This window comes from Drosophila innubila, chromosome X, assembly GCF_004354385.1.
Source record: "Drosophila innubila isolate TH190305 chromosome X, UK_Dinn_1.0, whole genome shotgun sequence".
In the NCBI taxonomy this organism is placed as follows: Eukaryota; Metazoa; Arthropoda; class Insecta; order Diptera; family Drosophilidae; genus Drosophila; species Drosophila innubila.
This window is the reverse complement of record NC_047626.1, coordinates 5,444,582-5,458,474: the sequence shown is the minus strand read 5'-3', so window position 1 is coordinate 5,458,474 and position 13,893 is coordinate 5,444,582. Positions and strand designations below refer to the sequence as shown.

Here is a 13,893-nt window from a genome sequence, read left to right as displayed (position 1 = left end):
TTGTGGTAAAGGCTAGGTCAAAGAGTTGACCAACTTCCAACTGTCATGTCTTGATCAAAACTGACCCGATTTTCCAGCGGAATGTCATTTTAATCATAGTTTGGCCTCTAAATTCATTCTGTATTCAAATTTAATTCATTAAGAAAATTTAATTATTTTCGACCAAGACTCGATTTTGATGGTAAGGGTCCCCCCTTTGAAATTTCGAAAATTCAAATTTTTAAATCTTAAGTTTTAACTTTTAATCAACACCTTATATCGTAATTAAGATAAAACAACACTTTAAACTTGATTCGGAGACCTTTCATTTTCTTGTAAAAAATCATGTCAAAATTAAGCAAAATTTTGACTTGTAAAGTTGCTAGGTTAGAGGCTTGAGCAACTTTGAGCTGTCATAACTTGATCAAAACTGAACAGATTTTTAAGTGGAATGCCATTTTAACCATAGTTTGGCCTTTAAATTCATTCTGTATTCAAGTTTAATTCATTTAGAAAATTTAATTATTTTCGACCAAGACTCGCTTCTGATGGTAGGGGTCCCCCCTTTGAAATTTCGAAAATCTTGGTGTTGACTGATCATAGTTGATAAAAATGACCTTTATTTTATTGTCTTACGTCCCAGAGCTACAAAGAATTTCTTATGAAATAAAATACAAAAATTAAATAATGCTATTTTAATATATTAAAATATTGAAATTTATCTATTTTAAATTACCTGCTTTATATATTTTTTTTACTTTATTTAAATTTTTACTTATACCAATTTATATATATAAAAATCTTTGTCCTGACTCACTTACTGATCATTGCAGTGCCCAAACCATTAGACCTAGGAAGCTGAAATTTTTACACAACATAGCTAAGACATAATTTATATAATATTTTATAATTCGAGTGTTGTGTTTATCTTTCCAGTTATCCTAAACTTGTAATCCATATTCCCGAATATTTAAAAAACACATATGTATTTAAGTTAAATTTACTTTATTTTTTTTTATTTCGTTTCCCTGCTAAATAAATCTAGTTTTGTAATAATGCAAATGTTATATACTATTAACAACGTTTGCCAGCTGTGAATTTATGTTTTATACATTGTAAACAATTGTAGCTTAATTAACTTTAGACTAGTTGAACAAATTAACATAGTATTGCAGTTGTTCATCATTAACTGCCGTCTGTTTATCATTGATTTCCTGTCGAAATTGCGCCAAAATCTGTTTACGTTTCTCATTTAAAATGCGACTTTCTGCTGCCTTGGAGTTGGAGTTCTGTATTTGGATTTTGATTCTGGAACGCAACAGCAGATCCAACTGATGTGACAAGGATTGTAATTGTGTCTGCTTGGGTTGTGTCCAGTTCTGAGAAGGTTCCTCTAATTGGCAAAGGAGCAAGGATTTCGTAAACTCTTTAATTGCTATAAAATCCAGCTGATTTAGTGTCAAATTGTTGCACTCCCAAGCATTATCAGTGGGTGCCTCCAGTCGTGCATGCATCTGTTGTATTATATTACAGGGTATAGTTGCTCCACGTGCCTCGTTGGCTTCTAGACATGATGCCAAATCTCTGCAGATGTAAATTTGTGCATAAATACAGTTTCTGGAGCGGCACAATTGATATAGTTTATAGCGCATGCTGCGATAATAGTGATTATCATCACAGATAATTAAATAATTGTTATTGTTAATCATTGTTGCTGCTTGTCGTATTTTTGGAGGCAATTTGGTTGCTTTCTCAGTGTCTTTAAGTGTGTCTATTAGCTGGCTTAACAATTGGTGTATATAGTTACGCTGCTCTTTATAATCTTTAGTGGATTCTATATCCAAATAGTCATCATAGCAGAGGTGAAGCGTGTTCCAGTCGCTTAGAATTGTCTGATTCTCCAGGAGCCAGTTGCTCAGTTGAGTCTTCCCAGCAGCTGGCAGTCCAATGAGCGCCAATAAACAAATTCGCGGCATTTGTATGTTGTGTAGTGTAGTGTTGTTTATGTTTATGTTTTTTGGTAGTTAACTATCTAGTATTGAAAATAAAAGCTGTGGCATTGCATTGCAATCCTTCTGCATTGGCTACATTGCCAATTTCTCCGTTGTGCCACTTGGCATTAATACAGCCACTTCTTTCTCTTTCAGCTGCTCCTTAATCAGATCTTCCTGCTGCTGTTGCTCCAGTTTTTTGGCCAATTGTTCCGCTTCTTCCATGCGTTTTGCATTGATTTTGGTTTGCACATCAACATAGGATTTCATCATATTTTGATTAAAGCGCGCAAATTTGGTCACACATCGGTCCACGCAGGTTCTCTATACAACAAATTAATTAATTTATATATTTTAAATTTAATATTTGCTGTGTTCTCACCTCCTGATCGAACAGTTCGCGTTGACTGAGATTGTCCACACAGCGATTGAAGCACAATTCCGTCACTTTGTTGTATAATGTGAGGAAATCTTTCAACTGCAAACAAAACAAAGGCAAATTGAATTAAAATGAAATTGTTTACAGTAGCAACAACTATGATTTGCATACATTACGTAAATTCGAATCCATTAGACTTAACAAATAACAGACTTCTGTTAGAAATGGTAACTAAATTCAATTTTATTCAAATGTTTTTCAATTTCCGACAGCAGGCAACAGCTGACTGGCTGCTGATGTGACAAGCGACGATAACACAATCGATAAGTGTACTCTTTGCCGGCAGTGATAATTATAAGCTTTGCTGAATAAAAACTATTTGAATTAAACAAATTATAAATTGTTTATAAATAATGAAAATTGATAGAATTTTACGACAGTGCTTTTTATGTCTGACAAGCGATGATACCCCTATCGATAGCAGACATATACACTCGTTCGACATCTGTTGCGATAGTGCAGTCGATAGTGATAATTATAATTGCTGAGTTAATACTATTTGCAGTAAGAAAATTATGCACGCAAACTCAAATTAATTTATACAAATTAAATTGCACGACAGTGCTTATTTATTTCTGACAAGAATTCAACAAGATACCACTATCGATAACAGACACCCACACTCGCTCCACAGCTGTTGCGATAGTGCAATCGATAAGTGTGCACTGATAAATGATAAGGCAATGTCGATGCACTTGTTTTTATTATCTCATCCAACATGCAATTGTGTAAACAAGCCACATCATTACATAAAGCTGCACAGGCACATGCGCAGGTAGCGTATTTAACACATGTTTTAAAACGGTTAACCGTTCTCGCACGTGCAGCTCTCAAGCACATCTCTAATTTGTTGCTCATTCGAACCGTTTATAGTGTCAATTGTTTATCTTTTAATTCTAGTTAATATATATGAAAAGACTTCAAAATGCTGCCGAAACCAAAGAAGCATCTTAGCTGTCTGCGGCAATATTTCGGTTTGAGCACATTTAAGCCACTGCAATGGCATATAATACGCACATTTATAGGCGAACCACGCGGAGGCAGCGATGTGTGCGCCGTAATTGCAACCGGTTACGGCAAATCCCTGACCTACCAATATCCCGCCTTTTATTTGAATAAAGTGGTGGTAGTCATTTCGCCGTTGATAGCGCTAATGGAGGATCAGGTGAATGCTTTGAATGGCAAAAGGAAATTCGAATCGGAAACCGAATCGGAGTCCAATCAGAAGGATTACGCCTGTTTGCTGGGCACAGCGCAGGAGGATCGGAGCATTAAGGAGCGTATACTACAGCTGCAGTTTAAATTGGTCTATGCTACGCCGGAGTATATCACACGTGGCAATGGTTTGAAATTACTACAGGATTTGGGTCACAATTTGGCGCTAATCGCCATAGATGAGGCGCACTGCATCTCCAAGTGGGGACACGAGTTTCGTCCGGCGTATCGACAGCTCAGCCAGCTGCGGCTGGCGGTGCCACAGGTGCGGATCTTGGCCTTGACGGGCACGGCCACCAAATGTGTGCGTCAGGATATTTGTGAGCAACTGCATCTGCGCAAACCGTTGCTACTCTGCAGCGGCTTGGATCGTCCCAATCTGGAGTTGACGGTGCGTGCCAAGTGCACGGATTTGTGGTCGGATCTGCAGCAATATCTAAGCTGGGCTAAGGAAGCAGCTGGTTCGGTTATAGTCTATAACAATACCATCAAGGAGACGGAGCAGATGGCCAGGGAACTAACACGTCATGGCATGCCGTGTCATAGTTATCATAGCAAACTGTCGCTGCCGGAGAAGCGTCGCAATCAGCGGGAATTCAGCGAGAATCAGGTGCGGATTATTGCCGCCACGACCGCCTTTGGCATGGGCATAGACAAGTCCAATGTGCGGCTGGTGGTGCACTATGGTGCACCCAGTGATATGGAACGCTACTACCAGGAGATTGGACGTGCTGGCCGTGATGGTCTACCCGCCAAGTGTGTGCTCTTCTACGGGGAATCCGATGCCGCCACACATCAGCGAATGCAGCAGAGTCAACCATTGACGGCACAGCGAAGTCAGGAGCTGCAACAGCTGGCCAGAAGCATGGCGGAGTACACACAGAGCAGCCAGTGTCGTCGTCAGTACATACTCCAGTACTTTGATGATCAGGCCACGCTGGGCAAGCTGCAATGGCGTCCAAATTGCTGTGACAATTGCCGCAAGTCAAGAAACACTAAATCTCAGCTGTCCCGGGAGCCAACAGCGCAGCTGGATGTCAGCTTGGAATCTCGTTTGCTGCTTGGCATGCTGCGGGATGTCAATGGACGCATTGGACTGGGTAAACTGATACTCGCCTTGCGTGGTTCAAGGAGCAAGTGCGTCAGCAATGAATGCCGGCAGCATGAGAACTTTGCCAAAGGTGCACACCGTTCCATTGGCTTCTATAAGTCGCTGTCCGAGCACCTTAAGACACTTGGCTACATCCAGGATGAATATCAGCGGAGTAGCAAAAGTGCCTTCGGTTTCCTTATGCCACATGTAACACTTAAAGGTTGTTGTTGGCTGGACAACGAGGAGACTGAATCCGAGTCCATTCTGTTGGAGCCAAGTGCCAAATTGGCCAAGCTGCTTAAGCCGCGCAAGAACTGCAAAACCAGCTCCAAAGAGCTGCAACTAGACTGGGGATCTGACATGGACATTGATCTCAATGAATTGGATGAACTTGTGCAGCGGGAACAACAAACAATGCCAACAGCCAATAATGAATCCGTCTGGGGACCCGACATCGACATCGATTTCAATCAAATCGACGACGTCGTTGCCAAATCCAATTTACAAAAACCCACTACAACTGAACCTAAGAAAACTGCTAGTCAGGATCTCGAGTTACTTCTGGCCGATTGCCAGAAGATTCTGCACGAGGAGCCCGAAGAAACAACGCGCACTTTAAAGGCCCGCAAACGGGTCTGGGAATACCTGGAAGGAAGCTATCAGAAGCGTCCTCTAATACCAAAGTACAAATACAGTTCACGTCCAGCTAAATCCAGCAAATGAACTGTCCTACACTGTCCTATGTCAAGTTTAGACTTACAATCTATATATCTTTAGAAAAATTACATGATTAGTGAAATTATATAGAACAATTTCTATCAACCCAAGAAATGATTACTTTCTATGGAATTGAATTAAATTCTGTTGTTATACTTGAAGTTCAAAATCTAAAACAATTATAATCTATATTAAGTAGATCATTTCAAGATATTTAAAAATTTTTCTTTTATTCCTGGAATTATTTTCAATGGAATTTGATTATTTGCTAAATTTTTTGTTATACTTGAAGTTCAAAATTTAAAACAATTATAATCTATACTATGTAGATCTTTTCAAGATATTTAAAAATTTTCTATTATTCCTTGAATTATTTTCAAGAAATTGGATTATTTGGTAATTCTATTGTTATACTTGAAGTTCAAAATTTAAAACAATTATAATCTATATTATGTAGATCATTTCAAGATATTTAAAACATTTTCTATTATTCCTTGAATTATTTTCTATGGAATTGGATTATTTTTTAATTGTTTTGTATATGTTCATAATGCACTTGCTTACAATTTAAAAATTTAAGCATTAAAATCTATACTTCCTTGCAAAATTTAAAATATTTTGAAAAACTTAAAGTTAAGAGTTTAGAAAAATTTCTTTAGATAATTTAAATTATATAGAAAAATTTGTATCATTATTTGAGTTATTTTCTATGGAGTTGGATAATTTCTTAAATTATTTTGATATGTTTTGTTATACATACTTAATGTTTAACATTTTGAACAATTGCAATCTATATTTATTTGAGTAATTGAAAATATTTAGAAAAAATTTTTTCGATTCTTGAATTATTTTCGATGAAATTGAATTATTTGTTAATACTATTGTTAAATTTTGTTGTACTTAATGTTTAAAATTTAGAACAAATTGCAATCTATATATCTTTAGATATTTGAAAATATTTAGAAAATTTCTCTCATTTCTGGGCTTCTCTTGTACTTAATTAAAGTTCAGAATTTAAAGCAAATACAATTTCTATAAATTCTTGGGTTATTTTTGAAATAAAAATATTTAATTGATGTACGAACTTAAAGTTAAAAATACAAATCCTTAATTTTAAATTTAATTTTGAAACATAAGATTTAAAAAACGCAATTTTCATGATTCTTATGAATGGTGCACATAGTCAAGATAAATATATGCAACTTTTCAGTTCGCTGAGTTTTATCGTAATGTCTGTAAGGTCTGAAAAATTATGATTAAAATTTGATAAAAAAAAACTGTTGGAATACTTAAGCTTAAATTTATATTTGTTCTCAAGACTTTATTCAATGTTAAAAATTAAATTTACACAAAAACTTGTGGAAAACTGAGTTTTTTTTTTTAAGTTAGATTGAATTAGGATTCGGAATTATTGTGCCTCTGTGGAGGCATTGTTGCCATCGGCAGTTGCCGGACGACTCTCGCAACTGTCTTCTCCGCTGCTGGTTGTGGAGGCGCCTTCCTCCGGCGAAGTCTTGGCTGCCTCATCCGCCTCCTGTTGATGGTCCTGGGCACCAGCATTACTCTGTCCATTGTCCTCGGCATCGGCGCCCTTTTTGTTCTAAAAAAAAGAATGATAAATTAAAACATTTTTTAAATTATGAAATATTACATTTTTAGGAACTACAAATAATGATTATTTATGGTTTATATTTTCATCAAAATTGAAAGAAAAAAAACAATAATTTATTGTAACGTAAAAAGAGCGAGAAAAATTTATGCATAATCCGTGAATTTTTACCAAAAACTAAAAAGGAAGAAATAATTATTATTTAAGCAAAGTATAACTCTAAGTAAAAAAACAAAGTTTTATTAAAAATATATATTTTAAAATTTTTAGAATAAAAAATTAATAAAAATAATTTTTTTTATAAAAGTACACTATATATATTTTATAATTTTGATAATAAAACTTATAATGATGACAGTTTCTGAATATTTGAACCTTTTTGTTCTAAAAAAAATGTTAAATTAAACTTTTTTTAAATAATGAAATTAAATATTTTTAGGGACTACAAATAATGATTATTTATGGTTTATATTTTCATCAAAATTAAAAAAAAAAACATTAATTTATAGTTACTTTAAGAGAGCAAGAAAAATGTATGCATAATCCGTGAATTTTAACCAAAAAATAAAAAGCAAGAAATAATTATTATTAAAGCAAAGTATAACTTTAAGCAAACGGTAAAAAAAATTTGTGAAAAATATAAATTTTATAATTTTGATAATAGAAAAAAAAAAAAAAAAATTTTTTTTTAAATACATTATAATACATTTTGATAATAAAACTTATAATGATGACAGTTCCTGAATATTTGAACCTTTTTGCGTTTCTTGGGTTTCTCCGCTTTGACGGCATGTAGCTCTGCTTCTTCTTGCAGCGCCGACTTGTAGGTGGGGGGAAAGAACTTGGAGGCCTCCTTGAAACCCACCACAGAGTTGGGACTCACATAACTGGGGCCGTATTCCATTAATAATGGTATTGTCTCGCCCAGCACCTTGTTCACCTTAAGCACAATTTTATCAGTGCTTTAACAGAAAAATAAAGAAAAATTATTGGAAAGTCCCCTAAACAAATGTGCATTGATTATAACTTACGGTACATAGGGCTTAGCATTATATTTATCAACGGAATTGGCTATAAATGTTGCTGTCTGAGGATTATCACTGGTGAAGAAACCATAGAGAGGTACATCATCCCGACAGGCATCCACGAGATTCATCAGATCCTTTTTCTTATATGCATCAAAGGTCATGATGATATGTGGTGGTTCCGGTGTCGGATCCGGTGGCAAGAAGGTCGATGTCTGGGCACGGAAATACGTATAGATGAGGGCGGCATGGGTACGCTGATCACTGGGCACCCAAATCGGAGGTATTTTTATAACCTGCGTTTGTTTATTATCCACCTCGGGAGTTTCCTCCACATTCTCCTCCACATTCTCAGTATTGGTTTCCTCTGCGGCATCATCGGGCTCGACTTTTTCTAAATTGAAAAATTCTTCAGAAATTTTTCTTTACAAATTTCAATTTATTTGTAAGAATTACAAAAACTATGAATAATATTCAGAGAAGCCATCAAAAGAATGGATAAAAAGGTAGCAGTTATTTTGAAAATCATTTAGAATATGAAAATTATTCTAATAATTGTAATTCCCTGCTTTTATATTGAAATTATATAATAAGGTAGCAAGTTTTTTGAAAATGATTTAGAATATGAAAATTATTGAAATAACTGGAATTCCCTACTTTTATATTAAAAATTATACGCTTTCTAGTTTTGTTTTCCCAATTTTTTGCTTAAAAATATTGAAATTACTTTTATTGACTGTCAAAATTCGTATTTGGAATCTTCTTCACATACCTTCAACCTTAACCTCTATAGTTATTTCAATGGGCACTATTAAAGGAGGTAGAATCGTTTCCTCTTCGTTAAACTCATCGGGTGGCTTTATAATCTCCTTGGTCAGCTCATAGGCATACTGATTAAGCACAGTTGGGGGACTACCCATCGTTTCATCGACCTTCCAGAAGCACATTAACAATTCCTTATCATACAGATGCTTTATAACCTCACTTTCCAATGGATTTTCTGCCGCAAAATTCACAGTATTGAAATCACTTTGTGTTATTGTAAAAACTTTACGATCTTTGCATTGAATTTTTAGAGGATCAGCCGGTTCGGAGAGTTTCTTGAACATATCCCGATTAACCTGCGGTCCAAATACCGTTATGCCAATATCAGGCAAATTTTCCATTATTGTATCTGTCACATATTTCAAATACTCGATCCGTTTCTTTTTGCTCTCTTCGAGTTCGATTTTTTCAGCCAATTGTAAGGCCTCGTTTTTAACTTTTTGTTGTTCCATTTCAATTGGTTGTAATTCGGTAATTTCATAAGTTTCGTGAGGTTCTTTGGCCATTGTAAGCTCCAGCTCCCGGGTGATCATCGCAACCAACTTGGGCACATCTGTGCCAAACATTATATTGATTGCCTTTCCATTCTGAATTCGCAGATAAAGGGTAGATTTTTAAATAAAATATTAAACGAAAATTTCAAAAAAAATTACTGCTTATAAAATTTAATTAAATTTATTCAATATAAATATAAAACTAGTTTCTATTTAATTTACTTCAAATCAGAGATTTCAAATAAGAAACATGAGCTTAAAAAAATCTTTCCCGAGAAAAAGTGACCTAAAAATGAATATCAAGAACTTAAATGCAGAAATACTATCTTTTTAATCTCTAAAATTTAGAGTCTAAATGAAAGAACACTATTAAGAAATGGTTTCCAAATTTTTTTGAAAAAAAAAATTTATTTTCAATATAAAAATCGGTACGATCTCTACTTAAAATTTCTTGAATATCGAATAGGATTTTCAAACTAAAGATCCCATGACAGCTTTATGATATAGTACTTAAACTTTAATTAAATTTGTTTAGAATGTGTCTAATATTTTGAAATACTTATTTGAGTTTTATTGGAATATCTACCTACTAAATACTTACCGCTACAAACATCCAAGTCGGTTCACTTTTCTTGTTGAATCTTTCCAAATAGGAAATGGAACCTGCTTTGCACTTTTGAAAATATTTTAAAATATATCATATTGTAAAATAATATTCTTATTTTTTAATTTCTTGGCACTTACAATTGCCAGCTGCAAATTATCGCCGCCCAGCTCAAGTTTGATCTTTCGCAGACTTCCCACCATGCCCAGACAGGGACCACACCATTCCGAATATATATCCAAAACTAACAAAGAAATATGTCTAGTAAGTGTAAGCTAAAGTTGATTAATTGTAGCGCCTACCCAATAGACCGGGTCGCTGTAGAAACTTTTCAAACTCCTCATCGGAGCTGATATCCGCCTGGAGCTGTTGAACTCCTCCCTTCTTGGCCATTTCTTGCGAAATGTTCTCACATAATTATTTAGGTATTTTGGCAAAGTTGACAAGCGTATTGATTAAACTTCCACTTCTCGCTGAGGTGTTGCAGGGGGGCGGGAGTTGTCAAGTTAACCAGACCTTAAACAACAACAGTGCCATACCAAAAAAAACCGGTTTAGTTAAGAACTTGATGTCTAACAAATTTTAAGGGTGCATTTCGCCTGTTCTTTTCTTTTCATCGCTCCCTCTCTTTCATTTTCACACGGCGGCTAATTAATTAAAGCCTTCCAAGTGCATGTATTAACAGAAAATCGATGCTTTAATTAGATTATAGTTGGCCAAGACGCAGGGCGGTTGTTGAACCCCCAATACAGAGAAAAGAATTTCCGAATGATTCACAGTTTGATTTTAGTTTGTAGATCTTTTTAAATTTCTTTCAATAGCCAGTGCAAAAAACGCATAATACGATAGACGTAATACAATTATATACAGCACACACAATCGTATATAACATGCATATACATTGTTAATGTGCTATAACATATATATATATATATATATATACACATATAATCTTTATATATATGCATAACGTTTACAATTTAAAAAATATATATATGTGAATTATGAAAACAGGATCAATCATAGAAAACAAGATCAAAATAGCAAAGTGTGTGTGTGTGTGTGTGTGTGGAAACCTCTTTGTGCCTTGTTTTCGCCTTGGGGAATGATGCTGCTCAGATCAGATCAGATCAGAGATATATATATATATATATATAGTACACATATAGATAGTATCTTTTGCTAATAGTTGTTGGTCTCAGTTTTGTTTAGATGTAGTTTTGGTTTCGTGTAAAGCACAAGTGTAAAGCATGAATGTTCCATTGAATTGTGCTTGACTAGGATGCAATGCACGTTGTTTGTTGGTTTGTTTGTTTGTTTGAGGTGTTCTTCCGTCTATTCCAATCCCAGCATCCAGTGTATGCCCTTAACAATGAAAAATATTAACGGCTGCCAGGCAACAAGCCAACGAATCCAGTCCAGCAAACGTCCATAAAGCACATGCGGTTTTTCCCAACTACAACACAATAATTTACTGATTAATTTCTAAAATCGAAATTAAATTACAGACTACATACGGATTGCGAAACATTTTCTGTAGATCAACCTTCTCCTTGCAGTAGGGACACGTTTGTTTTTTGCCCACAATACACCAGCCTCGTATGCAAAACTCATGGAATACATGATTACATGACAGCTTATATGTGTTCTCAATAACACCCTCTTCCTTCTCAGAGACCAACAATTGATTGCCACACACGGCACACACATTCTGATCCAAATGTCTTGTAGGCATGCCCTGTGGTGTATAATACTGCAAAGATGTATATAATAATAGATCAGTTAAAGGGTTTATACCATTATTAAACAGCCTAAAACTTACGCCAATGGCAGCTGCCATTTTATCGGAACAAATCTCAGATATGTCACGTCCAAGTACACCAATATATAGGCCATAAAAACAAAACATAAGTCCCACATCCATCCAGGTATTTGGTGGCTGTGAGAATAAATAGTTCATGCCGAGAAATGCGGCCATAATAACCAGATAGCCAACAATGCCCAGGCCATAGCTCAGCTTATAGATGAAGTAGAACCATTTGTAGACCAGCCTAAACAAATATATATACAATTAATGCATAACATTGATATATAGTACTTTTTAAAAATATGTTTCACCTGGGCGTTGTGCCTTGAATGGGTTTGGTAACAGCACGTCGCATGACAAGCGCCGTAATGGCCGTAAATATCAGCCAGATGACGATGAAGCGTATCCAGAGGAAGCTGATGGAGATGATCAATGGTATTAGCCACATGGCCAGCAGTGTGACAAATGCATAGGATCTGTAGTGTCGTTTCTTCCACTCGACCAGAATGATTTGGGCAATAACAAGTGTCATAAAGAGTATGATAACCATTTCCGAGTGCATGGCATCATGACCCTTGTGTTTCTCAACCATCAACTGGTGCTCAGCACTAGATTTAAAATGAGAAAAAAAATACAGGGTATAATTAAAAAAAGATAGGAAGATTAAGTAAAGTTTTTAGTCCTGTAATCAAGTTCCATCTTATCCTTTCTATATGATATAGTAGTTTGATTTGTTCTTAATTTGTGCAAGTTGTATTATAGATTATTAATTAACCAATCTGTGAGTTTAGTTGAAATATCTCAAGAAACAATAAAGTTGTTTGTACTAAAACTAAATTTTCACACGATCGTTCCTATGGCAGCTATAAGATATAGTATACTGATTTAAACCAAATTTGGTCAGAATTGAGAAAACTATATCAGATACAGAATCTGAGAGATTGGTTAAAATATCGCAAGAAATAATACAGTTTTTCATACAAAAATTTTATTTTCAAACGATCGTTTCTATGGCATCCATATATTATAGTAGACCGATTGGAACCAAATTTGGTCAGAATATAGAAAACTTCATCAGCTACAGAATCTGTAAGATTGGTTTAGATATATCAAGTAACAATAAATCTTTTCATATTAAAACTAAATTTTTAAACGATTGTTTCTATGACAGCTTTATGATAATGTGGACCGATATGAACCAAATTTGATCAATATATAGAAAACTATATCCGATATGGAATCCGTAAGTCTGGTTGGGATATCTCCAGAAAAAAACAAAGTTTGTCATACTAAATGCTAATTTTTAAAAGCTATATGATATATTAAAGCGATCCGGCTGTTTTTTACATATATACTGCCTGCAGCCAAAAGACAGAGCTGAACCAAGTTGCATTAAGACAGCTTTAAAACTGAAGGACTAGCTGACATATTAACAGACGGATATGACTATTTAACTACTATATAATTTATGAAGTCTGCCTTGCCGCCTTCTGTCAGTTAAGCACATTTCATTTGCAAGCAGCCTTATACACCCTTTGAACTTTGCAATTACAAGGTCTAATAAAAAGATAAACATTTGATGCACAAATTCCAATTTGTTTATCTGTTTATTGCTTACCGCATACGCTCCTCCGGCGTCATCTCGTCCAGGGACTGTGGGGAAATGGGGGAGAAATTAGTTGCTTCTGTGGAGCGCCACATATATGTGGGTATGTGTGTATAGTTACCTTATTTAGGTCCACTGGAGCATGCAGGTCCATGTGTTGTTGATGCATGTTGTTGTTGTTGTCGTTGCTGTTGTGGTTGTTGTTGTGGCCGTTGTTGTTGTCGCTGTATGCCGGCGCGTACAAACCTGAGCGTCTTCGTCGTCGTCTTTGCAGAATTTTGTCAACATACAATTTATCTAAGTAATATATATTCTATATATAAAACAAATAATAATGGCAATATTACATTGTGAGTGTATTTTTATTAACGCAACAAATTTTACCAAAGGTTGCCACCCAGCAAAATTGTCCAGTCTGGTGCGACTTTCTTACCTAAAAAAATAGGTAAAATTCCGAAAATAGGTACATTGAATTAATGTCACTTACAC

The 13,893-nt window shown here is 35.1% G+C and overlaps 5 protein-coding genes across 5 annotated transcripts; 1 reads left to right on the top strand and 4 right to left on the bottom strand.

Annotated features, from left to right (window-relative positions):
• Positions 1-967: 967 nt before the first annotated feature.
• On the bottom strand, positions 968-1,980 carry LOC117793690 (L-seryl-tRNA(Sec) kinase). Its single transcript, XM_034634074.1, has one exon. The coding sequence runs from the start codon at positions 1,953-1,955 to the stop codon at positions 1,125-1,127; it is 831 nt and encodes a 276-aa protein (XP_034489965.1). The 5' UTR covers positions 1,956-1,980; the 3' UTR covers positions 968-1,124.
• Positions 1,981-1,992: 12 nt separating this feature from the next.
• LOC117793691 (mitochondrial import inner membrane translocase subunit Tim10B) lies at positions 1,993-2,646 on the bottom strand. The gene is made up of 3 exons (XM_034634075.1): positions 2,521-2,646; positions 2,353-2,448; positions 1,993-2,294 (listed from the first exon to the last, which is right to left on the bottom strand). Exons 1-3 carry the CDS (start codon positions 2,539-2,541, stop codon positions 2,064-2,066), a joined length of 348 nt encoding a protein of 115 aa, XP_034489966.1. The 5' UTR covers positions 2,542-2,646; the 3' UTR covers positions 1,993-2,063.
• A 443-nt stretch (positions 2,647-3,089) lies between these two features.
• On the top strand, positions 3,090-5,539 carry LOC117794039 (Werner syndrome ATP-dependent helicase-like). Its single transcript, XM_034634493.1, has 2 exons — positions 3,090-3,184; positions 3,310-5,539. Exon 2 carries the CDS (start codon positions 3,335-3,337, stop codon positions 5,438-5,440), a length of 2,106 nt encoding a protein of 701 aa, XP_034490384.1. The 5' UTR covers positions 3,090-3,184; positions 3,310-3,334; the 3' UTR covers positions 5,441-5,539.
• A 1,210-nt stretch (positions 5,540-6,749) lies between these two features.
• Positions 6,750-10,384, bottom strand: LOC117794040. Its single transcript, XM_034634495.1, has 7 exons — positions 10,294-10,384; positions 10,132-10,235; positions 9,989-10,060; positions 8,841-9,480; positions 8,075-8,462; positions 7,798-8,005; positions 6,750-7,034 (listed from the first exon to the last, which is right to left on the bottom strand). Exons 1-7 carry the CDS (start codon positions 10,382-10,384, stop codon positions 6,843-6,845), a joined length of 1,695 nt encoding a protein of 564 aa, XP_034490386.1. The 3' UTR covers positions 6,750-6,842.
• Positions 10,385-11,204: 820 nt separating this feature from the next.
• On the bottom strand, positions 11,205-13,811 carry LOC117785102 (RING finger protein 121). The gene is made up of 7 exons (XM_034623004.1): positions 13,789-13,811; positions 13,526-13,717; positions 13,417-13,451; positions 12,110-12,406; positions 11,814-12,042; positions 11,509-11,744; positions 11,205-11,447 (listed from the first exon to the last, which is right to left on the bottom strand). The coding sequence occupies exons 2-7, from the start codon at positions 13,571-13,573 to the stop codon at positions 11,327-11,329; spliced, it is 966 nt and encodes a 321-aa protein (XP_034478895.1). The 5' UTR covers positions 13,574-13,717; positions 13,789-13,811; the 3' UTR covers positions 11,205-11,326.
• Positions 13,812-13,893: the final 82 nt, after the last annotated feature.